Raw genomic sequence first — 24,725 nt, 5'->3', positions numbered from 1 at the left:
TTAATTATCCTTTAATTTGATTGCTTCGATTATTGCTTCAAAAAAAGCCCAGTGTGCCTTAACTTTCAAACATGTCTCCTTTCCCACACATAAACCACTGGAAAAATGTGGTTTATGGCATACAACTTGAATGAAAGCAAAACTGTTTATCTGAAGGCTGTTTATGGTGTAAGGTTCAACATGAAATATTTGTGGAAGGAGGGAGACCTCTCTCTGAGCTGTTAACTTGGTGATTGCCCTATCTTTATGCAACATACCAAGAAAATTACTTTGATAAGAATTTGAACACCAAACCCAAGGCAGTAGAAATTTTGTTTACTTTTCAGTTTTTATTTACTTGAAAGACTTGAGTGAGCTTTGTGCCATGCGAAAGGTTTAGAGGTTAAAACGGAGGAAACAGTTCTTGATTCTGCTTTACAGCAATGCTTACCAAAGTACTAAGTTTTCTGAAATAAACCAGTGCTGTTTAATGAAGAACCTTGAGTTCAAAGCCCTTAGGCCTTTGGATGGTAAATGTAAGCTCTAAAGAATCGTTTTCCATACTGAGGTGATCTGGGAATGTAAAATAAAATGTGTGAAAAGACAATTTATCAGACAAAAATCTTAACTTTGTGATAACTAGTTTATTATGTGACCCATCTGGAGAGTTGTCTCAGTTACTATTTTTCAAGCTTGTATTTTAGCACAGGTTAGAGTTCAACAGGTGAAAGTTTTTTTTAAAAAAATCTCTGATGTATGAGCCAAAAATAGTGAAACAGTTGTGGTTAGCTATTTTTTGCCAGAAAAAAATGTGAAAAATAAATTTATGTGCACTACTAAAGTATACGACCACATCCGATGAAGGAGAAACTGAGCACTGTTTATTTTTGAAATATTATAGACTGAGAGCAATCCAAGAAATTCAATCAGTGGTGAACGTTTAATTTTGGGGTTGCTTTTTGAGTTGCTGAAATGCAGCTTTACTTCAGTCTGTTCAGATTTTTAAAAAATTAAGCCAAGTGTAAAGCTTTTAGCAAAACACAAAATCTTTGCAAAAGCTCTACATGCTATCTAGTTCTGAAGAACAGGGGCTCTAGCTCTTGGTAAAGCATGGTCACGGAGTAATTCTGGTGTACAATTGATAAGTTGCAGATAAGTTGAATAATGTCTGGCTCATGCTGTGTAATCCTTTTCCCTCTTATCCAGCTAAGATCAGGAAATAGTAAGTGAATACATGCAATGTGTTTGCTCATATTTTATTCTGAAAGAAAAACAGTTGGAATCGTTAATATGTGTTGGAGTGAATTTTTGAAGTATGCAATTTGAAATTAAGAAACTAATGTGGATCCTGGAGAAGAGAAGGCTGTGGGGAGACCTTGTAGTGGTCTTCCAGTGCTTAAAGCGAACCTATAGGAAAGATGGGGACAGACTTTTTTTAGTAGTGCCTGTTGTGACAGGATGAGGAATAATGGTTTTAAACCAATGGAGGGTAGATTTAGACTGGATTTAAGGAAGGTTTTTTACAACAGGGATGGTGAAACACTGGAACAGGTTGCGCAGGGAGGTAGCGGAGGCCCCATCCCTGGAGGTGTTCAAGATCATGTTGGGTGGGGCTCTGAGCAACTTGATCTAGTAGAATATATCCCTGCTCCCGCAGGGCGTTTGGATGAGATGACCTGTAACCATCCCTTCCAGCATGAACTGTTCTGTGATTCAATGGATTTATTGTGTTACCGTGCTGTCAGAACATGCAACTTGTCTTTAATTCTTCACGTTAACTGAGATTAGTTGGACCAGCAAATTACCTCCTTGCTGGTGGTTGTGACTCTTAAAATCTGTCATCTTTAATCGTTAAAATATCTTTAGGAAATAGATGAAGATAAAGTATAAATGGACTTCTGTGTGTAACGGTAAGTATTTTACAACAGTTGTGCAAGTGACATCTTTGTATTACTCCTCAGTTAAAACACTTTGGATTTGGATACTGCTTATATAACAGAAAGTGCTTCCAAATAAGCAGTCAGTATTTTTTTTATTTTTTATTTTTTTCAGATGTCTCTGCTGCACCACTTTGGTCTGCTGAAGATATTCTGTGTTTCTGTTTCATGTACTCCCCTCCTCCCTTATGCTATACAGTTGCAAGTTATAACCTGTTTATTATTGAACTAGCTTGGAATTTTTACACCTGTTTTGCAGTGTGTTGTAAAGCAGAGAACAACATCAGTTGAAGACAAATTATCCTGATCATTAGGATTCTTCAAGGGAGATCCAAATAGATAAATCATTAGGAGATTTATATTAGAGCCAGTGCTTTTGTGAGCACTTCCAGCCATTTGTTCCACTGGGAGTATTTGTGCTATTGCACACATACCTGACCTGAAGCAGCCCCTCGCTCTTCCCCCAAGTGCAGCTGGCTTTAGTCTTGGTCAGTTCTGTGATCTTGTTCAGCAGATGATCGTGCGTGTGCACTGTTTTGCACATGAGAGGAGGCATCGTAGCAGCTGGAAGGAAAGGGAAGCGCTGTGAGAGGTGCTTTAAACAGCAGGACCAGTTGAACTAGTTAAATGCCTTCATGAATCTGTGCCTTGATGTTATGTGTTCTGGTTGAGTGCCCAGCTCTTCAGTTGCTGGTTTGGAGAGGGAACTGGACTGTAGTGGCTTTCTTCATGCTTCCATGTTTTGTGACTTTATGCAGCTTCACTTTGTTCTGATAGCCTTTCCTGAGGGCAAAAAGGGCACCCCGCCACTCCATGAACCCTGGATTATTGCATGTTGTCACCTTGTATCTATGGATAGTTCTGAAGTGACTAAATCCATGCTTTTGATAAGAATTTATTTGAGCCTATCTGAAAGTTAGTGTTTTGAGCTTTTAATCTGAAAATAGAGTAGCTAAAGAATCGAAGATTGTGAAGTTCATTTAAATCCCTATCATAAACACATACACATGCACGAAGTGAATAAACCAGTGAAGTGATTCATGTGTTTTCTTTCTTCTAGGACAAAATATAAAATCTGACGTATTTCAAATGTTAGCTTGACCTGTCTTGAGAGAAAATGGTTGTGTGTAACTATATAATGTGTTATTTTTAACAGCTTGCTTTTACACGAGATGGACTATGTGGCTTGTGGAATGAAATGGTAAAGGATGGGGAGATTGTATATCCTGGAACAGACTTAACACAAAGTGGTGAACTACCTCCAAGAAAAGGTAAGTGTTTTTAAAATTTTATTTGTTGATTTTTTTTTCATCTTGATGATAAAAAAGGAATTCAGGTTTTGTACTGTCAAAAAATTTTGGTTCAACGTCATCTGTATATAAAACTTGCAGATGTCTGTTTTGAATGAAGTACAATCAAAACTGGTTTCAGCCTTTTAAAATTAAACTTCATAACTAGACATGCTATTATGAGAGTCTTGGCAGTGTCCTTTTGTTTGGTATGCTTGGTGTGTTTACAGCTGAAGCCTGTGTTTAAAGGAAGTGGTCTGAGGCATGGGGTGAAGCCCATGTTGCTAAGTCTAATATTGTTTACAATTTTTATAAAGTGACTAAAAGATCAGCTAAAAAAACTGTCCACAACTTGGCTGAGAATATAGTGGGTTTTTTTGTTTTGTTTTCTGAGTGTACTTGAGGGCAGTTGAAATACTGATGATCCTACAAATGACAGAATAGTGCATCTATTTAGAGAGGTTTTTTTGGGGGGAGGTGGATTTTGTTTCATGATGGATTTTACCAAAATGGAGTGATTCTGTGCTTAACTTTTTCCCTCTGCTCTTCTGGCTCCTTATTGAGCAGAAAACTAGCTTTGTCAAAAAAAAAGAAAAGGCTTATGTTTCCTAATCTGGCTGAAACGGACTCACTAAATGGTCGAGTAAGGTTTGTCAGCAATTCGTGTGACCCCTAAATAAATGAGTCTCTGTCTACGAGAAGGGTGGAAATACTGCCTTTAGTAGCAGTGAATTATTATTTCAGCTGCTCTTACTTCCTGTGCTGTGCTGTTGGATAACCGTGATATTTAAAACCAATAATGTTTAATTCCTTAGGCAGAGGAATATTTTTTTGTACCCATGATTTATCTTCTTTAAAAAAGACAATGAGTAAGAAAAAATGTTTTTGACTAGAGGAAGTTATTTGTACAGGAAAGAAGCTAAAATAATTAATGAGAGGAGAATGAATTATGTTATTTTTGTCAAGAATGTAAGCTTCCTAGGTTGAGGATGACTGTGTGCTGTAGTAAGGGTTAGAATTATGCTCCCAACTGTTTCAGAGCTAGAAAACCTTTTTGTTGTCTTCTTGATGCTGCCCTGGTTGAGTATTATTGTTGAAACTGGATGAAGATAGAGGTGATTGTATTAGAAGGGCTACTACAGCAGCTGCTTATGAAATGAATGGAGGTAGTTTAATATTTTAGTTAGATTTGTCTAGTTTCATCTGAAAGACATCATAAACTAGACTGAAAGACATCATAAACTTGATGCAATGCAGTGTTATCCTGTAAATGAGTTGTGTTAAATGCTTTCCTGTTCACTTGACAGTTCGTGGTAGAGTTGTGATGCCAAGTGTAACATTTCAATATAGTCTGCTGTCACACAGCAAAAAGGTAACAAACATCTATAATAATAAAGGAAATAAATACCTGCTTTACAAATGAAATTGATGTAATTTCCTCTTTTTGTGCCAGACACTTAGATGTTTTTAGAATTGTACCTGTGCTGATCTTTGACAGGAAACTGTTCTTCCAGTATCTTTATAGCTCAGTAGCCACAGAGAGTTGGGATTTTTGTTACACCGTGTCCAACGTGGAGCAGCCGTGGCCTCTTGTCAGAGAGGCCACCTGGCAGTTGCACTCCCCTGCCCATACAAAAGCTTCGCCATCTACGCCCGAGAAATGCATGTGGTAGGCTAGAAATAAATAATGAACGGAGGAAGAGTTCCATTCTGAAGTAAGCATTATGTGAATCTCTCAGCGTTTTACCTCTTTTTGCCAAATTCTTTGATTAGGGGCTTGGTCAATGTATTACAGAAAGAACAGAGTTCTTTTGATATTTTGCATTGGCTGTCCCGTGGTTTTGAGAATTCTGAAATATCTCAGTTTGGCATGACTTTTTAGTTTTGCCTTTATCAGTAATGGTATTGGAATACTGGCAAGGTGTTCCTGGCTAAAAGCTGAAATAGTGTTCACAGACTCAACAGAATGTGTCCCTTCATCTGCACTCGCTGCTCTGCAGCCGTTTGGCCTGAACTGCGGGCTTGTGAAAAGATTGTGTGTGAGATAACTTGTAATCTTTTGTCTACGATTTTGGTTTTGTACCTTTAAAAGTGGCACTGGCTCCACATACATGAGTTTTCTCACACATTGGCATTTTCTCAAAAACTTAAATAATGAGCTAGACTTAAATAGCGCAAGTATTGTGCCAATTTGTTACTCTGGAAGGATGAAATGTAGGTGTTATATAGCACAGATTGCATCTGTTCCTTCTCCCAACTGGGGTGTTCTGTTTTCTACATAGGTACCGCTAAAACACCTGTTTCTTGAAAAGCTACAGTAGTTTAGAAATTTGAATAATGCTTTTTTGGGCTCTTAACTTTTAGAGTCAATGTATGAATTATCTTTCAGTGAAGTTAGCTTTCATAAATATCATTATATTAGCTTGCAGGATTGTTAAAATATAATCTTGCTTACTAAACTTAAGTTTGAAGAAGCAAAAGCTGATCAAGGCTGTTTTTGGTCAACATTGATCAGATTGTGTATTTGATTCCATTAGGTAGTAGTGACCAGAAAAACTGGTGGTCAATTTGCACGTCTGAACATGCAGCCCAAATGGAGTTCCATGAAATTAAAATTCAGAGTATTTCAGTCTGTTTAGTTGGTAGTTATTTGCATAAGTGATCTACAAGTGTAGTTCAAGAGGCGAGGTACAAGTACATACTAGTAATGAGATTTATATCACCATTTATATTAAAAGCAATGTATTGTACCTCACTATTGAGATTCTGCTGCTCTATTGACTAATTTGGAGATAGAGAGGTTGCTGTAATGAGTCCTTTTTATTCAGGCTGTTTTGAGAAGTTTCGATTTATGCTTATCTATTATAACCCCTTTTACCTCACTAGTGCCATAGTTCTCTGTTGATGCTGACTGGACTGCTCAGAACAGGCACATCTTTCTTTCAGAGGATATCAACAGTGGCAATAGACTGGAAGAACATGCTGGTGATAGCAAAAAACATTACTTTTCCCTCTAGGAAGAATATGCAAATAATGTATTTTTTCTCACTGTTAGCAAGAACATTTGGTTAAGAATAACCTCTGGGGTTTTTTTTTGGCATTTTCAGAAAAACATGTTTGATAAATGTATGCAGCAGAGTGCATTTGCATGTTTCCGAGTATCATCTGAGGACACGGTGGTGACAGTAGTGATGTCCAAATACAGGTGCTGTTGCAGCATGGCATGTACTTAAAAGATAATCAGGCTGCCCTCAGAAAGTTTGGATCGGATTAGTATCTTGTGTGCTGAAACGAACAAAAAGTATTGAATAATGTTATTCTTACTTAATTTTTAGATTAGGAAACTGTCACTGCAAATTTGTAAGACATATGAGTCATCTATGCGCTACACAGGTCTCTTGTTTTAAGTTGCAGGGCAAAAATATAAAATCATCAGCTTCAGGCCTTTGTCCTGCCTTTGATAAACACTGTGGGCTTCCTCTTCTGTCTCCTCTTTGCTGAAAGTTGGACCTTTGTCAGCCTCATGCTGTTGAATCCACAAACCTCATTCAGTGTTGCACCTGCAGATAGATAATGAAGTCCAAACACCACAAGCAATTCCAGAGAGGTTGGCAGAACCTGAATCTTAATGAGAACAGTATGTGGGTATTAGTTATGGGTGCTACCATCCAGACCACGTGTTTTATACTGTAGTAGCAGGCAGAAATGTAGGCTGTCTCCTGCTTTGAGCCTCCTTTCTTGTGTATGGAGGGACTTGTTAGAAGTGAGAAATGCCTCCTCTCACCTCCTCTCTTCTGCGTCCTCCAACCCAGCGATATTGGCTATACCCAGTGGTTAAAGCATTCAGTATTCGGCTGTAGTTATTGTACCCTCTTTGCAGGACAGAGGGAAGTCTGTAATCAGCCCACTGGGCAGTTTGACTTCGTAAGTGTAAGATGCTTTATTGCATATTCAACAGATAATTTAAAGAATGCGTTGTAAAAGATAGATTACCAGAGAAGTAAAGAAGCTTTATTTCCAGTTAGGGTTAGGAGATCATCCACCTTCTGTCAGGTGGACATCTACACCTAAACATGATTTGCAAGTGATTGGGCATGCATCCTTCCTTCACAACTATCATTTGAAGTTTTTATGTATATATTTGTGTATAAAAAACGGAAAAGCTATTTTACAGGGAACAAATTATGAATTTGTATTGCAACAAATAGTTCCTGGGTCTGAGGCTACAAAATGTTATATTAGAATTGTTGTAGAATACAGTCCTTGCCTAGGGTACCCTGTGTAACTTTTTGCTCAGTGAATGGCAACAACTGTTGAGAAACTGTTGCAGGCTTTTACTTTCTACTGAGGGATTCCCAACTCTATGGGTTCATTGGCATTTAAGAGCAACACAAGATTGTACTGTAACAGGTATCAGAGGCAACTATGCAGGGTCTGTTATTTTCTTCATTGAAGATGAAATGGAAGTTCCACCTTTGAGTTACTTTTTATCCACAGTTAATACTGGAGTAGACTGTTGCTGTGCAAGGCAGAGCACCTACAGTGAGCTGCTGTGCTTCAGTTTGGAACTAGCTTCAAGGTGAGGCCACACCTTGAATACCGTGTTAAGCTTTGGGCCCCTCAGTACAAGAAAGATTTTGAGGTGCTGGAGTATGTCCAGAGGAGGACAATGAAGCTGATGAAGGGTCTGGAGCATGAGTTTTATTAGGAGCAAGTGAGGGGACTAGGATTGTTTAGCCTGGAGAAGAAGGTGCCAAAGGGTGACCTTATCGCTCTCTACAACTACCTGAAAGGACGTTGTAGCAAGGTGGGTGCTGGTCTTTTCTCCCAAGGAACAAGTGATAGGACAAAAGGAAGTGGCCTCAAGTTGCACCCGGGTGGGTTTTGATGGGATATTAGGAAAAGTTTCTTTACTGAAAGTGGTGAAGCATTGGAACAGGCTGCCCAAGGATATGGTGGAGTCACTATACCTGGAGGTGTTAAAAAAAAGTGTAGATGTAGCACTTCGGGACATGGTTTAGTGGACGTGTTGGTATTGCATTGATGATAGGACTTGATGATCTTGGAGGTCTTTTCCAACCTTAACAATTCCATGACTCTAATTGAGGGTGGTTACTTACATTGCTCAGTTTTGACTGGCTCAGCATCCCGACCTCAGTCTGGAGGCTTAAGGTTGTAAGCTGAAGCATAGTTAAGAAGTTATTTCAGAGGAATGTTACGCAATTGTTTTTCCCCACCACAATATTCATGCGTCAGTCTGAGAAAACTGGAGTTAAAATAAGTTGTCACACAGCATACTACTTTAGCCTGCATTCTTTTGGAAACTGTCTCATTACTTGTTATTTGGGCCTCTGCTGGCTTCACTCAAGAGTTCTTCCTCCCTGCCCCATTCCCTGAAAAAAACTTTTGGATTCCCCTTTTAAAGAACCCTTTCTTTATGCAAAACTGAGCCTCAGCAATTATTAAGTTCATGTTGCTGCTTTTGATCTAGACTGATTCCAGCTTTATTTTTTATGATGCAAGTGATTTTTTGCAAATATGATGAAAAGTCTTTGTGGAACAATTTGATATGGGCTTTTAATTTGATTTTTAACTAAGCTCCTTCCCACTTCTTTTCTTATTGTTCTCCTTTCCAGTTCACACAGACAGTGGAGGAAAAAGAAGTCCTACTTGTGCATTTGCATGTCAAGGTTCTTTTTATATAGTACAAAACTTAAGTTCCAGCCTGGATTGGGACCTTCTCTGTTTGCAGTGAGGAGTTGGGCAAAGTTACTAAGCTTGTAGCCCATTGTAATGGTTTGCCAAGGATCTGTTAAAAGAGTAACAAATTCTCTTACAGCTGCCTGTGAAACATGGTGTCTTGGCAAAACACTCTTCTGCTCACTAAAATCCCAGATCCTGTGAAGTGTGTTTCTAGGTGTGTGGGTGAGTGGAGAAAGAGTGAGATTATGATGTTACTGTGGGAATATTCTGAATTACTGAGGCTAAACAGGATCCTTAGTCACTGATTTAAGGCTATAATGGAATCTTTGCCTTTTAAATTATTTGCTTGTACTTTGGAATAGAAACAGCTAGATGCAGTCACATTTTGCACATGTGTTGTCATGCTGGTGGCTGCTGTACTATTGCCTGTTACTTGGTGTTTGAGAGCAACGGTTATACTCTCTATGATTTCTGCTTGTGAGGGGGGTATCCAAATGGCTTTTTCCTGTTCTCAAGTGGCTTTTGCTATTCCTTCCTTAGCCCACAATCTCAGCTGCAGCATGCATGCTATAGTTATGGCTCCTTCTTTTTTCATATTCTCCTTAACTCTTCATCTGCCACCTCCTGAGCACAAGTGTGTGTTATAGGTTGCTTTAATTTAAACTTTGTATAATTAAGGCACCTTAAAAAGGTTTATTTTGGGAGGTGCTGTTGTCTACAGCCTAACAAAATTTTAATGGAGGGAATCACAGATCCAGTTACAACTGGATTAGGCATTTGCTTTTTTTCAGGCCAGATGGGAAGAATAGTTGAATGTTTTTGTGTATTGTGGTGCATTTTATGTATTCTGAGATAATGAAAGCCATTGATCCCCAAGTGGGGTCAGGGTGAGCCTGAAGCAGGCTGCAGTCGGATGTGCTGTGTCTGGCTGCAGCTTGCAACCTTCTTGCTTATTGTTGTCTTCTGAAATACAGTGATACAAATGTATATGTTTTCGAAGTGGGAGGTGAGATAGGAAAAAAGGCAAAATGCTAATGCTTATCTGGCTTATTGTGACTGGGAAATTTGGGAGGGCAGTCTCTATAGACTAGGCTGGCAGATAGGAATGGAGGAGCAGTCATTTTAAAGAGCCTAGTGAAAATGGCTGGAAATTAATTCTTCGTGAGTGAGTGGCAAATGCTGAACCTGAGAAATTTTGGGGGATATTTTTAGAAAAGAAGGTCAAGGCGAGGAAAGCAGTTGCCAATGTGGCTCTTAATTGCAAGGCAATCTTGTGCATTGAACTGACTGGAGGTATGGATATAGAAATCCATGTCTCCTATGTGAATATGGAGACGATTCCAGCTGTCTAGCTCTCCTGTATTTAGAAAATTGTGACTTTCACACAGCCTTTGATTACAGCGATAAGTGAGTAATGTCTATGTTTTATCTTTCTGAAAATAATCTCCAAAGGATTGGAAATGCTATTTTGTTGCTTGGGCAGAAAGTGGTGGTATTTTCATTACTTGCTGGTAATTACTAAGATGCTAGATATGTTACAGATGTTAAAATACTGCTGCATAATATTAGTGTAAATGCCAGTCTATAGTTCTGCTTGATTTTTGAAATTGTGTTGGAAATGGAACATGAAAACAAGTAAATACTACAGAAATGCAGATAGTTGGGAGCAAAACCTGATTTAAAATGCATCCTTTGCAATATCTTGTGTGGCAAATGCTTTGAAAATCTGTGTGGTGGCATCAATATTAAATGTTCCTCCTCCCTAAAAGGTTACAGCAGTGATTTCTGGATTCTAAGGTCACCGTCTTATGAAATGTAATGCGAGACCTAGCACCTGTGATGGTTAACATGGTGCAATACTGCTTACCCCTGCCCTCTGATCTTAATAATAGACAATATTGCTGCAGACATCTGGGTTACACATTTCACATTTACATTTCTAATCTAGAACTGAATTCAAGGGAGAAGTAGGTTAACTGATTTTTTTTTTCCCCTTTTTCTCTTTAGATGATGTCACTGAATGCCAAACTGCATCGAAGAAAGAAGAGCAAAATGACAAAGAAAAGAAGGATGAAGAAGAGACTCCGCTGCCCACTTACAGGGCCAAATCGATTGTTGAGAGTTGGGTTTGGGGCAAACAACCAGGTATTACAGCTGTTTTGGTCATTTTTACGGAAGCATTACATGTTCTGTATTGATCAATACTTCTGTAGCATCAGGAAGTAAGTGGATCAAGTGTACTTGCTGACAGATGCATCTGTTAGGTTAGTGGAATGAGTTGGATAAGTGTTTAACTGTGATTCATGTTAAACATTTACTATAATTACTTTCAGATTTAATTAGACTCATGACTTGAAGAGTCAATTTGCACCTTTCATGCTGCTTGAAGGGATGATAAACTGACTTGGAACAAATGCAGTTATACGGTGAAATGTTTCAGTGTCTTCAGAGTATTTCTTTTCAGTTGCAGACACAAAAGAAATTACTTAATTTCCGAAGCCTGAATTTTCTGCAGGCAATAAGGGTTTAATAGGTTATTTTTCTTTTTTATTTCATGGTCTGGTAGATAAGTTTGAGTCAACCGTGGGAGGAAGGTTGAAATGAAGGTTAGTTCAATTAACTCTCTGTCCTGATCTTTGCTGACAGTAATCTACCCCATGATGGCAGTAGAAAAATGGTTTGTGTGTTCACATCTTCACATATGGCTCTATAAAATACTCATTTTGATACTGAAGCCAGTTGAAGTTCATGTCTGTTTATTATTGCAGAGTGGCAGTTCATTGTCTAAAATTGTGCAGGTTTAAAAATAGCAGATCAGAAGAAGCTTCACTTCCGTGGTTTGTTTTACAGTTCTAGTGCATGATATTGCCTGATTCAGATGTTAGCATGTACAAAATTCAGAGACATCTGCTGTGCTGCTTCTCCTTTCCCCTCACCCAGAACCACTTAAAGATCCCTGGGAAAAAAGTATTGACTCTTCAGTGCCAGAATCCGCATCTGTGTAGCCCATTTGGTAGGGAAGCTATTTGTTGCTGTTGAGCCACAAGTCAGCTGCCAGTCTGCTGTCCTCTGCTCTGTGCCAGACAGCTTGCTCCCTTTTCTTAAGGACAGGAGGACAGATGGACTTGCTGTCATTCTAGTAGGGGACAGAACTTTGCAGTGTAGGAGGAATGAAAAGAATTGCCACTGCAGGAGAAGGGAGAGTGAGAATTGAACGTGTTGAAGAGATGCAAGCTGAAGGTCACACTATTTTTGTTTTTATGTTTTTGTTTAGTGTTTGTTGCTGAAGAGCAGCATAAAACTATTCTACAAAATGGTAATCTAAATGCCAGGTATCTTACCAAATTTATCCTAGCTCACCATGTTTTTTGGGATGAAGCCTGACTTTTGAGCTCACCCTCCAATTATTTCTTAAAAACTGAAAAAGCAGTTGCTTAGAAAAAAAAGAGCGTATGTGTGTTTGGAGTTTCCAGAAAGAAATAGCTTACTCTCTTGTATTTACTTTTAGTGCTATTAGTATGATTTGTTTTGCACACATATAGATACTCATTCTAGAAATAACTTATGAAGGCTTTATCTAATACATTTGTGCTCCTTGGTCTCTGTTATCATTTGTGCTTGAAGTTTACATCACCTATCTGTGACACTTAAATCCTTGTAGAATACTATAAACACACTTGTTTATTTATAGAAATATTACAGGTGGCTTTTGTTCATAATTGTAGGTAACTTTTTATTTCATTTTTGTCAGAAATACAGCTAACAGCCGCCTTTTGAACCATCATAGCTTTTGTGATTTGGTAATTAATTTTTGAAAAAATAGAGAATCATTTCAATTTTGATACCTTGTATAAATATTTCCTGAAAGGAGGAAAACTGTTTTAAGCTTATGTTCTTATGCAGTCATCGTAAAAATAAGATGAATCTTAGAACATTTGCCGATGAAAAGCATGAAGGAACTTTGGAAGAGATTTGTTTCTTAATTGTATTGTTGCTTATCAAGTTAAGAATTAAAGACATAATTAAAAGTCTTACTATGTTTTCATTTATGTTTTATATTCCTTTAAAAGGAAGGTATAATTTGGAGATGTGAGCTTGGAGTTACATTACAAAAAAAACCCAAAGAGGCATTTTAAGTCTGTGTTTCAGGCCAGTACCATGGGCTGTTTCTGCTGAATTTAATGATTTACAGTCTTAAGTTATGAAAATAGTATCTAGACATTAGACAGTGTATATCTATGTCTTAAAAGTGCTGTAATACAATTTTACTTTGCCAAGAAGTGTGGAGGATCATGCTATGGAACTTCAACAGGCTAATCCAGGTCAGTGGGCCTTGTGAGATCCCTCCCCCGTGAGGGCTGAAAGATTTTGAAAGCACAGAAAACCTCCTGTTCATAAAATGTTTTGAGAAGCAGTACATTTTGTGCCCCCCTGACCTCTCCCCCCTTGCTTTGTCATCCTGGCACAAGTTCAGAGAAGCAAAATGCTTTCTCTAGTTGTAATTTATGCTGAGAACACTACTCTGCCAAAACAGAGTAAAGAGGTCGTAAGCTTTTTTTGGAATGGTCAACTAATGCCAACTACTGTTAAAGTGTGTAAGACAGTAATAAATACATGAGTTAAACCATTATTTGACTTTAAGGTGTTTTTCTTTCTCTCTTGCATCTTGGTGTTCATCGATCTCATGTTCAGCTCTTAACTGATGTCAATGTTGAACTATTCAGACCTCATTTTTTACATGAGTGCTTCTTTAAAATGTCTTCCCCCTGTTAGATTCCTACCAGATTGTATGCTCATTAACTAGTTCTTCTGATTCGTCCTAAAAAAATCCTGTTTTACTACTTTCATCAGTTTTCTTTTTTGAAAATACTAGTGTCATGGTCTGGAGAGAAGTCCAGATGTTTAGCCCTGCATATGGGGAGAAAAAGAGGAAACCTTTTGAAGCGATTGTTCAAAAACTACAGAAAAAAGAGCAATATTTCATTTTCTTGGGCTACTTTTTCTTAGTCACGATATACTTAAGGTTGACAATATTGAGTCAAGCCAAAGGAAAGTCTAGTCCAATGTCCTGACCACAACAGTATAAATAGCAGTAGCCAAGTGAATAATTAGGTTCCGTGTTTTTGATATATTATCTGTAACCTGTGGACTTTGAGCCAGAGGTGGTGCTATGGGGGAATGTGAGTGTGTTTTTTTTTGGATTCCCAGCTGCTTTTGTTTGATGAAGCATCTGTGTGCATGACATAAGTTAAGTCTTTATTATTTTTTTATATTGAGTTTTTTTCCCCATTAGTTTGTCTAGTCCCTTTTGAACATTCTGAACTTTTAGCATCCACAGCTGTATGTAGCAAGGAGCTTTGTAACCAAACTTTTTATTGCATGAGTATTATCTCCTCCTAGTAATTGACTTGATTTTGGCTTCTGTTGGTTTCACCTAATGCCCTGTTGTTCTTACATTGGTAGAAGCAGTGAGTGGGTGTTTCTTACTTGTCTTCCCCAACACTGCTGGGATAGTTTTTCTGTGTTTTAAGAGTTCTGTCATATTCACACTTGAGTTGTAGCTTCCCCTCACTGAAAATCTTATTTCATATAACTTCTTTGCATACAGAAGCCATTCCAAACATTTAGGTGGGTTGGGATACGTATGTAGTACTTCATCTGTGGGTACCTCATGGGTTTCATGAAGTGGCATAATGTTTGATTTTCATTCTGTCTGTCTTGATACCCTGTTTTTCCAGCTGCTGTTGTACAGTGGACCAATTTATTCTTGGATCTATGCTGCTATAGTACCAAGATCTCATACCTGTGTAGAAAGTTGTTTGGAGCCCTTTTAACAGGGAACCCTGGCATTTTGCTTCCCTTGCTCAACAGTGTACATCTACTGTTTTATTGGTTCGTTAGTTAATTGTCTGCATATTTTTTGCAGTTGGCTGTCATCTCTACTAGTATAGTACCAACAGACTTAATGACCTATGTATTTGTCTCCATTTGCACACTATACGTTTGTAACAGCAGGGGAATTTGCACAGGTTTCTGTGGGACTGACTGCTGTTGTTACTTCGAAGTGTATACTGGCTATTTATTCTTATTCCTTCATGTGTTCCATATACATGTCTGCCAGTGTTAAAGCTTCTAACACTTAAATTTAGTATCACTATGGAGTGTTTAGAAATGTCTTGGATACACCATGTCTTTGTAGATATAAAATCCGAGAGAAGTATTTTTGATTTCCATCTAAAAGTGCAGCTTTTCCTTGAGATGAATCCTGTCCTTTTCTGTTGTTGTGGGTTTTTTTTTTGTCTTAGATTTAGCTGATGGTTTCCTCCTTGTTCAGAGATTAAAACTGTAGAACCAGCTTACTTTGGCTGTGGGTCTAGTTGAGTATTCATTTAATATTACTTGAGGTCAGGTAATTTTTATTTCTTGAAAAAAAATAGAAACAGGTAAACCGGTGCAACAACTACGTATGTAAAAACTTAACTTTAAAAACCATGGAATAGGTTATGATTCAAATTCGCTGTAATTGTTTGTATTTTGTATGATTAAGATGCTAAATATCGCATACTTGCAGCCAAAGTTACTTTAAATTCACCTTAATTGCTGTGTGACTAGAAAATGCTACTTTCTACTTGGAAGTATCAGTAGAAGTACTACTGGTATTTTTTTTGTCCTAAAGGGGAAGAAGAACGGAGGAAATAATCTTAATTCAAACATCCTTAAATTAATGTGTTGTGAAAGTGGGGAATATGGTTTTCGTGTATAGTCAGATCTGGTTTATGTTATCAGTGAATTAAACTATTATACTGGTACATCAGTGCCATGATGTAGCGCTTCTGGGGTTTCCTCATGTACAAGCAAGAGCTTGTTTACAGGCAGTGGTGCGCCTTGTTTTTCTACTATTGTTAGTATAACTGATTGTACTAAGAAATGCTCTAGAGGCAATATCTTAGGGGGCAGGTTAAAATTACCCGTGTGAATTCAGTGAGACACTGGTGAGATACATGTCAACAGAAGTCGAATCTTTCTGTGTTTCACTTAGTGAGAAAGGAGACATGCAGAACTTCCATCCTGTAGGGGTGATTTGTTACACAGGTAAATCTAAACTTTCGCTGTGTACAAAAGTAATTAAACCAGTCATAGCATTGAAAAAACCTGCTTTTAAACTTCAGTTTTAGTGACATTTTCTACTTTAATAATATTTCTTGATCAGGTTGTTTAAGTTTAGATTTAGAATTGCTGATGAAAGAATGGTTCGATCCGAGGATGAAATTTTGATTGCCTCTGTTTTGCATATTCTCTTCTCGGAACTCCTTCATCCCTGTTTTTCCTTTTATTTTCTTACCATTTGGAAGAGATTTTAACTCGCCTCCCCCCCATGCCTAACTCCAAAGCTGTTGTCCAGCTCTAAGTGTTTGTTTGGTTGCTGTTTACACTCTTAAAGGGCATGTCCGTTCATATAAAACTCAGCTCTTGCTGTTCCGTCCCGTGTATGAATATTTGAGCATCAATTTAAACAAGTTTTGCTCTTTATATAGAACTTTGAAAATTAAGCACCTAGCCATATAGTGTGACCCATTCTGAATGTGCATGCAGCTAATAATTATTTCTTCTGCTGAATACTAATAAAGTGAGGTCTACTGATGGTCGTCTTTTGAATAGGGGAACAGGCAGAAGGAAGCTAAAAGCTAAATGCCCTTTAGGAATTATATTCTTCCTAGGTATAAAATAATTTTGTGAGTGTTGTTTCTGAAGGAAATAATGTGTATGTGATTGCGGTTTTTCCTTCTAACTTTTGAATTCGCTCATTCTGTGGTGATGCCTTGTATGGCCATTAGGTGCCTGTTAAGCCAAGCCAGCTGCATCCTCTTTCAGTTCTTTGTCCAGAGGAAATACTGTGTAGTGGGAAGGGAAAGAGCGAGACAAAGTCTAAAAACCGGTAGAAAATTAGAGCACATTAGTTCTGCTGCTGACAGGAATGTGTGCTCGTTATAACAGTGGATTCTTGCCAAATTCTGTTGTAAATGTGTTTAAAGTTTTTAGGACTGACTCTATGCTGTGGCATCTATATTTGCCTTTACTAAAGCTTGAAACTCAGCCGAAGTCCTTCAAACTTTTTGGTTTGATATTGGCATTTTAAAGGTCACAAATTTACCAGCTAGAAATCTGTGGTGTTCCCTACAAAAACTAATGAAATAAATGTTAAAAAAACATTTAGTGTGTTCGTTTTTTATTTTTTTAGCTGCAAAAAAAAGGAGGAAATGGGCCTTGTGACTGGCTACCTATCTTAGGCTCACGTCAAGTTGTTGTTCTTTCTGTGTCTGAGATAGTTTAAGAAGCTACTGTCTTCAGCTGCTTTATTTGCCCCCTATTTGCCTAAAAAACGTGTCACTCCTTACCCCTCTTCTGTCAAGTGATCTGAGTTGAACACTACTGGTATTTTCCCTTTTAATGCAGAGAACTTCTGGCAGGAGGAATTACGAAGTGAAGACATAGTTACGTTAGTTACTGAGGGGAGGAAAGGATGTGATAAATTTTGACAGAAGATGGTAAAACCCTATGTCTTCTGAAGCCAGAAACATATCTGATTGTAGTTGACAGTTAAGAAGTATTCTGCTAATGGTAGCTTGAGTATTAAACTTGCATGCGAAGACTTCAACTCATGTAGGTATGGATTAAGTAAATAATGTGTCTCCACCCTTCTTAAAATAACTGACAGAGCAAAGCGTTGCAGGGGATGGTTAGCATCAGGGGCTGGCGTAGCAGTGTATGGATATTTTGGTTTAAAGAGTTCCTGTAACCTTCTCAGATGAAATTTGAATCGTTACTATTAATAAGCTATTCTCTCATTAGTCCATTTAGTTCATTGGTAATAAGTGTTGTTCAGACTAGAGGGTTTCAGCTTCCTTCTACCTGCTCCCCTAATCAAAACATGGCCACTAGCAGACCTCAGCTTATTAGTATTCAGCAGGAGAAATAATTAATAGCTGCATAACTTGTTGATATTCAACTGTGCTATAGTTTTTTTTTTTGGGAATTTTGTAGGGCTAATATTAAAGACTGGATTTTTTGGTCAAATTCCTTGTTGGTTTGTCATATTTCTTGTTTGACTCAAAGTTGGGACTTGTATAATAGCTGCTGTTGCTTTTGTCTATTTTTTTTAAGGTCTAGACTGCAAGGAATGTTTTTTTTTAATCTGTTCTTAAAAAATAAGTTCATCTTAGTCAGGTGGAAAGATGTGAATTGCCTCAGGGAAAGGAATCTAACACATTGTGAAATGGTGAAATTTGAATAGCAATGTTGCAAGCAGGCTGGGGTGATGGCTGACAACAAAACAGAAGTGACTGTGCAGTGTGATCTGGTGGCAGAGAAAGCCACTTGAATTCTGAGAGGATGTGTTGCAGAGTGGGGACAGGTCATTGAAAAACTTCATACAGTTACAGTTGCAAAAACCTGTTATGCCTCATTAGGTATAGTTTTCAACCCTAGAGACTACCATAAATGTCTAAATTTCTATAGGTTTGAGGCAGCTGTTCCATAAAATGTGTTGGTTTTGTATGTGTTTTTTGTTTTTATTTTTTTTTGTTAGAGATTGTGTCCATCTTCTTACAAACACTGTTACCCATATGCAGACATGCTTTTTTTCTGAACCCCTTAGTCAGGTGTCAGTTAAAGATATTTCTGTTTAGCAGTCAAACAACAAACGGAGTTGGCTTAGGGAAGAGTACAGTAGTTCAAGGTAAAGCAGACTAGAGTGGCCCGTGGATCAGGCTGTTCATAGTGGGGCAGAAGAGAACCTTTCTAAGAACATAATTCCTTGACTTTAGTCCTAGGAATTAAAGCTACAGAGAATGTAAAAATATATAATAAACAAATTTTTATTTTGAAGTATTGTGACTTACTTTTTTTTTTTTTTTTTTTTGTTACTATACTTGCTACCATATGTTATTAGATTGCTGGGACTTTAAGCTGTTAACTGCTTTTTCTGGTTAGTGAAGAATTAATTTTCTCATGTTGGCACATAGAGCAGCTCTTTTATTTGCTAATAATAATTGCAAGCATCTTATATTTCTGACATTATTTGTTTCAGAAGCTTAGCAGCTCTTGGCAGTGATCTTAGAGCTTCTGAGAGCAGTATTAGAACTTCTGAGAAACTTAAGATAATGTATATCAGCACAAAATGAAAACATGATTGTGGGGACTTCAAAGGTTGTTGCATACACTTGAGCGAAGTCTGACTGATTATATGAATTTGTTGTTGAACTTTTTGTTTTTAAAATGCACAAATATTTCCTATGACATTTTAACTTCAGAAATATGAAGGTTCAGGTATGTTCACACAAAATGAGTTTTGATGATAACCTTTGTCTAAACTTTAAGTATGACTGTGATTATGTAATACTGTGGATTAGAAATGTGCACGTTAAATATGGAAATGGGGAGTTTCACTGGGTTTTGATGTTCAGACTTTTGATCAGTTCACAGTTTTCAGTTTGCCTTAATTTTTCTTAGTGCTATACATAGCAAAGATGAACACCCATAAAATGATATATTTCTCTGATTCTCAGATGTGAATGAATTGAAGGAGTGCCTTCATGTACTAGTGAAGGAACAGCAGACTCTGGCCGCACAAACTGCTACAACAGCTCTTTCTGCTATGAGGCTAAAGCAGAGGCTAGTTATCCTGGAACGATATTTCATTGCATTGAACAGAACAGTTCTTCAGGAGAATGTCAAAGTTAAGTGGAAAAGCAGTAATATTCCGCTGCCTGCTGTGGATAAGAAAAGGTAATGATGCATGCATGAACAAGTTAATACATTAGGAAAGTCATAGAAAGGTTTTCAACCAGTGTATGAGAGCTTCATGTGATTTCATCTTTTCTTCTGCCCTGCTCTAAAGAAGCTATTCAGTAGCTGAACAAGGTTGCTGTCTGACAGAACAAGCAACTAGGGAAATGTTTATCATGATTGTTTCCAGCTTCAGAAATGAAAGGAGACAGTAAGTAGGTATCACGACTAGTTATTAGGACAGCTGTACCCTGGGCTTCATCAAAACATGTGTGGCCAGCAGGTTGAGGGAGGTCATTCTGCCCCTCTACTCTGGTGAGAATTCACTTGAAGTACTTTGTCCAGCTGTGGAACCCTCAGCACAGGAGGGACATGGATCTCTTGGAGCAGGCCCAGAGGAGGGCCACAGAAATGATCAGAGGGATGGAACACCCCTCCTGTGAGGAAAGGCTGAAGGAGTTGAGGTTGTTCAGCCTGGAGAAGAGAGTGCTCTGGAGAGACCATATTGCACCCTTTCAGTACTTGAAAGGAACTTATAAGAAAGGTGGGGACAAACTTTTTAACAGGTCTTGTTGTCATAGGATAAGGGGTAATGGTTTCAAACTAAAAGAAAGTAGATTTAGATTAGGTTTAAGAAAGAAATTTTTTACGTTGAGGACGGTGAAACACTGGAACGTGTTGCCTAGAGTGGTGGTGTAAGTTCCATCTCCGGAAAGACCCAAGGTCAGGTTAGATGAGGCTCTGAGCAGACAGATTGAGTTGAAGATGTCCTTGCTTACTGTACAAGGTTGGATGGGATTACTTGAGTGTTCCTTCCAGCCCAAACTATTTTATGACTTTGATTATGGGATTGAAGTTATGATGATGATATCTGTCTCTGGATAGTGTATTCTCTGAAAACTTTAAGCTCTGATTAGAAAGAGCATTGGTATATTGAAGTTATCAGACTGCAAAAAATGCCAATTTAATTTTTTCTGTCTTGAAGTCCTAAGCTGTTCACTTCCTTTTGACATGGGATTATGAAGAAAACAGAATTGTTGATGTCTTTCTGAGACAAAGCAGTAGGGAATCTCCTGTGTTAAATTCAAAGGAAAGCTTACATAATGTAACTGTTTGCATAAAAAGAAAAATTAACAGGAAGTATGTGAATCCAATGGGTGTTAACAAGAAGTTTAAGTTATCTCTTCCTTATGCACACCAATACAGAAGCTGCAAAGAGGGATTTGTAGCACTGACACTTGAATAGAAAAATAAGCAATGACAAAATTGATGAAATTATTGCTAGTAGAAGTTGCATTAAAAAAGAAGCCTATAAGCATAGTTTACGCAGTCCAAAGTAACTAGAAGTAGAACAATCCTTAGTAGTGAGCATATGAATTGTCTTATGTATGTGTATTTTGAATACACTATCATAATTTCACTCTGAGTAGCTGTAGACACCTTTCTGATGGCAGTCAATAATGCCAGTCTAGTTTATTTTCTCTCTGCGAAGCTTTTTGATGTTGGGGATTGAAGTGGTTGTTCTTTGAAGAAGCTGAAGTTGAATTTTGGTTGTTCACATTTTGATGTTGATCACCTTTGTTCTCAACAGAATTACAATTGTTTATCAACAGAAATTGTATAATCATCCATGCATATATCTAAACTATAAAATTGCCAAATATACAAATTATGCAAATAATAATATAGATATATCTTGTTATTATATAATTTATATTGAGACAATGCATATATAATTTTATTTAGCCCAAGACCTGTAGGCAAAGGGGTAGAAGGACTTGCACGAGTTGGATCCCGAGCAGCACTTTCATTTGCATTTGCCTTCCTCCGTAGAGCCTGGAGGTCAGGTGGGTCTATTCTGTAACATATTACATACTTTTTCATTGGAAGATAGATGATTTTTAAAAGCATGTGTGTATATTAAATATTTGCATAGAACTTTACATTTATAAATGTTGATTTGAATAATTGTGTTTTATGTTCATGTGATATTATGCCTAGCAGTACTGTTGCAGTTCAAAGCCATCCAGGTCATCTATCCAAGCCAGTACCAATGCTGTGTTGTGCTGGGATACTTTTGTGCTTCTGAAGGCAATGTGGGTTTCATGAAGAGAACAACTTTTTAATGCCAGGTTTCAGAAAAGCTGCGTTTATTCTTCGGTCAGGGTCGATCTGCTATGCTACTATACAACAGTAGCGGCATAGAAAAGGAGTTTGGAGCAGTAGTGTGGAATGTGTTTAATTTGTGTACTTGTCAGTGATAGTCAAATTGCACAGGCTGGCAGAATTGTCATCTGTGCCACCTTAACCTCCCTGTTTGTGTCCGTCTGTGCTTCCTGTTCAGATGGCAGCTGTTTGGCTCTCTCTGGTCCAGCCAAGCCTAATTCTTCTGATTTCCTCACTGGATGCATAGTGGAATGAGCTATTTTGAGTTGTCACCTTTCTGAATGTTTTTACTGTGAAGCGGATAGTTTTTTAGAAGTCTGGCAGTCGAAGTGTTCATGTGAAAATCAAGAGCTTTGTACATGCTATTAAGTGACTTACAAGCTTGAGGTTAAAAAAAAAATCCACAAAACATCGTATACAAAAATGTGTAACTTCTGTAAAGATGGGATTGTAACTAGTATTACTGTGTTTCTTAGGTGAAGATGCAGACCTGTGCAGTGAATTGTTACAGGAATCACTTGATGCACTGCGAGCTCTACCAGAGGCATCCCTTTTTGATGAAGGGACTGTGTCTTCTGTATGGCTGGAAGTGGTGGAAAGAGCTACTAAATTCCTAAGGTCTGTTGTGACTGGGTAAGTTTCTGTTTTTTTTGAGCATTACTGAAGCAATTGTTAAATGGCATACTTGTATCTTTTAGCAGCTGATGGTATAAACATAATAGGTTGTGAAAAATGAAAAGATTGCTTTCCTCTTCTAATTTTAATATCTATTTACAATCTAACTTTAAATAAGAGAAAAAAATTGCATGAAGTGCTGAAACAATGCTCTTTAAATATGATTTAATTCCTTTAGCTGTTTTAAGAAAAATCTGAATTTGAGTCCACTGCATGTAGACTTTTACCTGAAAAATAGTGTTTCACTAATGTAAACAGTGTCCACCTGGAGAGTGCTTTGGTAATGCAATATGCGTGTATGCTTAATTTTGCCTTTCTGATATAGTCAAATATTGCAGACCCATGTTCATATGAGGGAAAATTCATTTGTACTGGACTTAGAATGCTCCCCTGCTTTTCGTTTTTTTCAAAAAGACTTGAAGTTTTCCTTTCACTATAGTTGCCAGAAATTAATTCTCTTCTGAACTACATTCTTATAGTGAATGTCATAAAGAGTATTTTTCACCAATGAAAACTTTGTCATCTTCTTAGTATATTTAGTAGAGCTATAGGTAGATGGTGAAGCTTGAGGCAATTTTAAAGCCTAGCTTCTGCTCTAAAAAGTGATCTTGTGTGTAGGATGCCAGTTTTTCTCATCAGCTGCTTCCAATTTTATGTTTTTCTGTAAGTTTAGTGGTTCTTGGTATTTTATACATGCTTTTGGTAAGAAAATATATGTATTGTTTCCAATTATTTCTTACTGAATTTATGTTGCTTGGCTTTATTTTTAATAGAGATGTGCATGGAACACCCAGTACCAAAGGGCCAGGAAACATTCCATTACAAGACCAGTACTTGGCACTTGCCATATTGCTAGAACTGGCAGTGCAGAGGGGTACACTAAGGTGAGAAGCATGAGCACTCTGACGTTTAATTATCACTGTCTGCTGGAATGTACCTGTCTTCAGTTTTCATGGGTTTGGGTTTAAGGTAATAATTACGGCTCAAAGCATATGAACGTTTTCTGTGATGCAGTGGCAATCAAGATCTTATGTTAGCAAGATTGCAAAGTCCACTTTTGCTATTTTGTTAATGTGTCTGAAATGGAAAACCATAACCTCTGATATTGCTAAACTTCAAAATCTAGAAAGCGAATTGTATGGCTAAGCTAAAATAATGTTTTTAGGATTACTTACTAATAGAACATGTAAACTGTCTCTTTCAGCCAAATGTTGTCTGCAGTTATGTTGTTACTTCAGCTTTGGGATAATGGAACAAGGGAAACTGATAATGAGCGATCTGCACAGGGAACAAGTGCACCCCTTCTACCTTTGCTACAAAGATTTCAGAGTATAATATGTAATAAAGAAGTGCCCAATACTGAGGAGGAGATTCAGGTACTTACTCTTGGATTATTTGAAAGGGGCATGGTGTTGCTATCAAATTTAATTTGGCTGGCTAAAATCATTATAAAACTATCCAAACAAAATTTGCAGTAGTGTTTGCAATGTAAAATGTGTGTATACCACTGTTTGTTGGCTTTCATGCATACATGCAGAAATGTCGTAGTATGGTTAGAGGTAAGCAGTATGTTTCAGAGTTAATGCCTTTGTGATAGTTAACCTCAATATTGGGCCAGTTAACTTTTCTGCATATTTAGATTGCTTTTATTTAGTTGAGTTTGAAGTTAATTGAACTATGACTCTTAGTCAATATTATTGAGGTTGATAAAACGTAGTATATCAGCTTTATTATGCTTGTAACTTTCTATTATATTCACAATCTGACTGTATTTTCTCAACAAATGTGTTTGGAATTTTCCTCTGTTGTAAGAAAAAGGATGTGCAGAGTTAATTGGGTTTCTCTGAAATTTGTGCAGATACTCGGCATCTAAAATACGTTATCTAGGTGTGTAGTAGGATAGAATTACTTTGACTATACTTCTGACTGCTCTTTTTCGCTTTTCTAGCTCCTGACTTACCCTCTGAGTCCAAATGAAAGTTTTCTAAGGTATCTGACTTTACCACAGGACAATGAGCTAGCGATTGATCTGAGACAAACGGCTGTAGTGATAATGGCCCATTTAGATCGTCTAGCAACCCCATGTATGCCTCCACAGTGTAGCTCTCCTACATCTCATAAGGTAACTATTTGCAACATCAAATCTAATAAGGTGTTTTTTGTTAGTGTAACTGGTTTCCTTTTGATTTTC

The 24,725-nt window shown here is 37.6% G+C and overlaps 1 protein-coding gene across 2 annotated transcripts in view; it reads left to right on the top strand.

The window, feature by feature from the left end:
• The window catches only part of HERC2 (HECT and RLD domain containing E3 ubiquitin protein ligase 2), a 110,733-nt gene that overhangs the window by 9,007 nt on the left and 77,001 nt on the right, over window positions 1-24,725 (top strand). Inside the window, exons 3-10 of one of the 2 annotated variants that reach the window (XM_054058424.1) lie at window positions 3,073-3,187; window positions 10,916-11,053; window positions 19,474-19,693; window positions 21,440-21,540; window positions 22,336-22,477; window positions 23,308-23,418; window positions 23,739-23,910; window positions 24,483-24,656. In XM_054058424.1, the coding sequence (XP_053914399.1) occupies window positions 3,073-3,187; window positions 10,916-11,053; window positions 19,474-19,693; window positions 21,440-21,540; window positions 22,336-22,477; window positions 23,308-23,418; window positions 23,739-23,910; window positions 24,483-24,656 (1,173 nt within the window). Of the gene's footprint in view, window positions 1-3,072; window positions 3,188-10,915; window positions 11,054-19,473; window positions 19,694-21,439; window positions 21,541-22,335; window positions 22,493-23,307; window positions 23,419-23,738; window positions 23,911-24,482; window positions 24,657-24,725 lie in introns of both variants that reach the window. The other variant, XM_054058415.1, reaches the window with a different exon arrangement.

This window comes from Cuculus canorus, chromosome 1 (assembly GCF_017976375.1).
Source record: "Cuculus canorus isolate bCucCan1 chromosome 1, bCucCan1.pri, whole genome shotgun sequence".
NCBI classification, from domain to species: domain Eukaryota; kingdom Metazoa; phylum Chordata; class Aves; order Cuculiformes; family Cuculidae; genus Cuculus; species Cuculus canorus.
The sequence above is the reverse complement of the archived record's forward strand: the minus strand, read 5'-3'. Positions and strand labels throughout refer to the sequence as shown.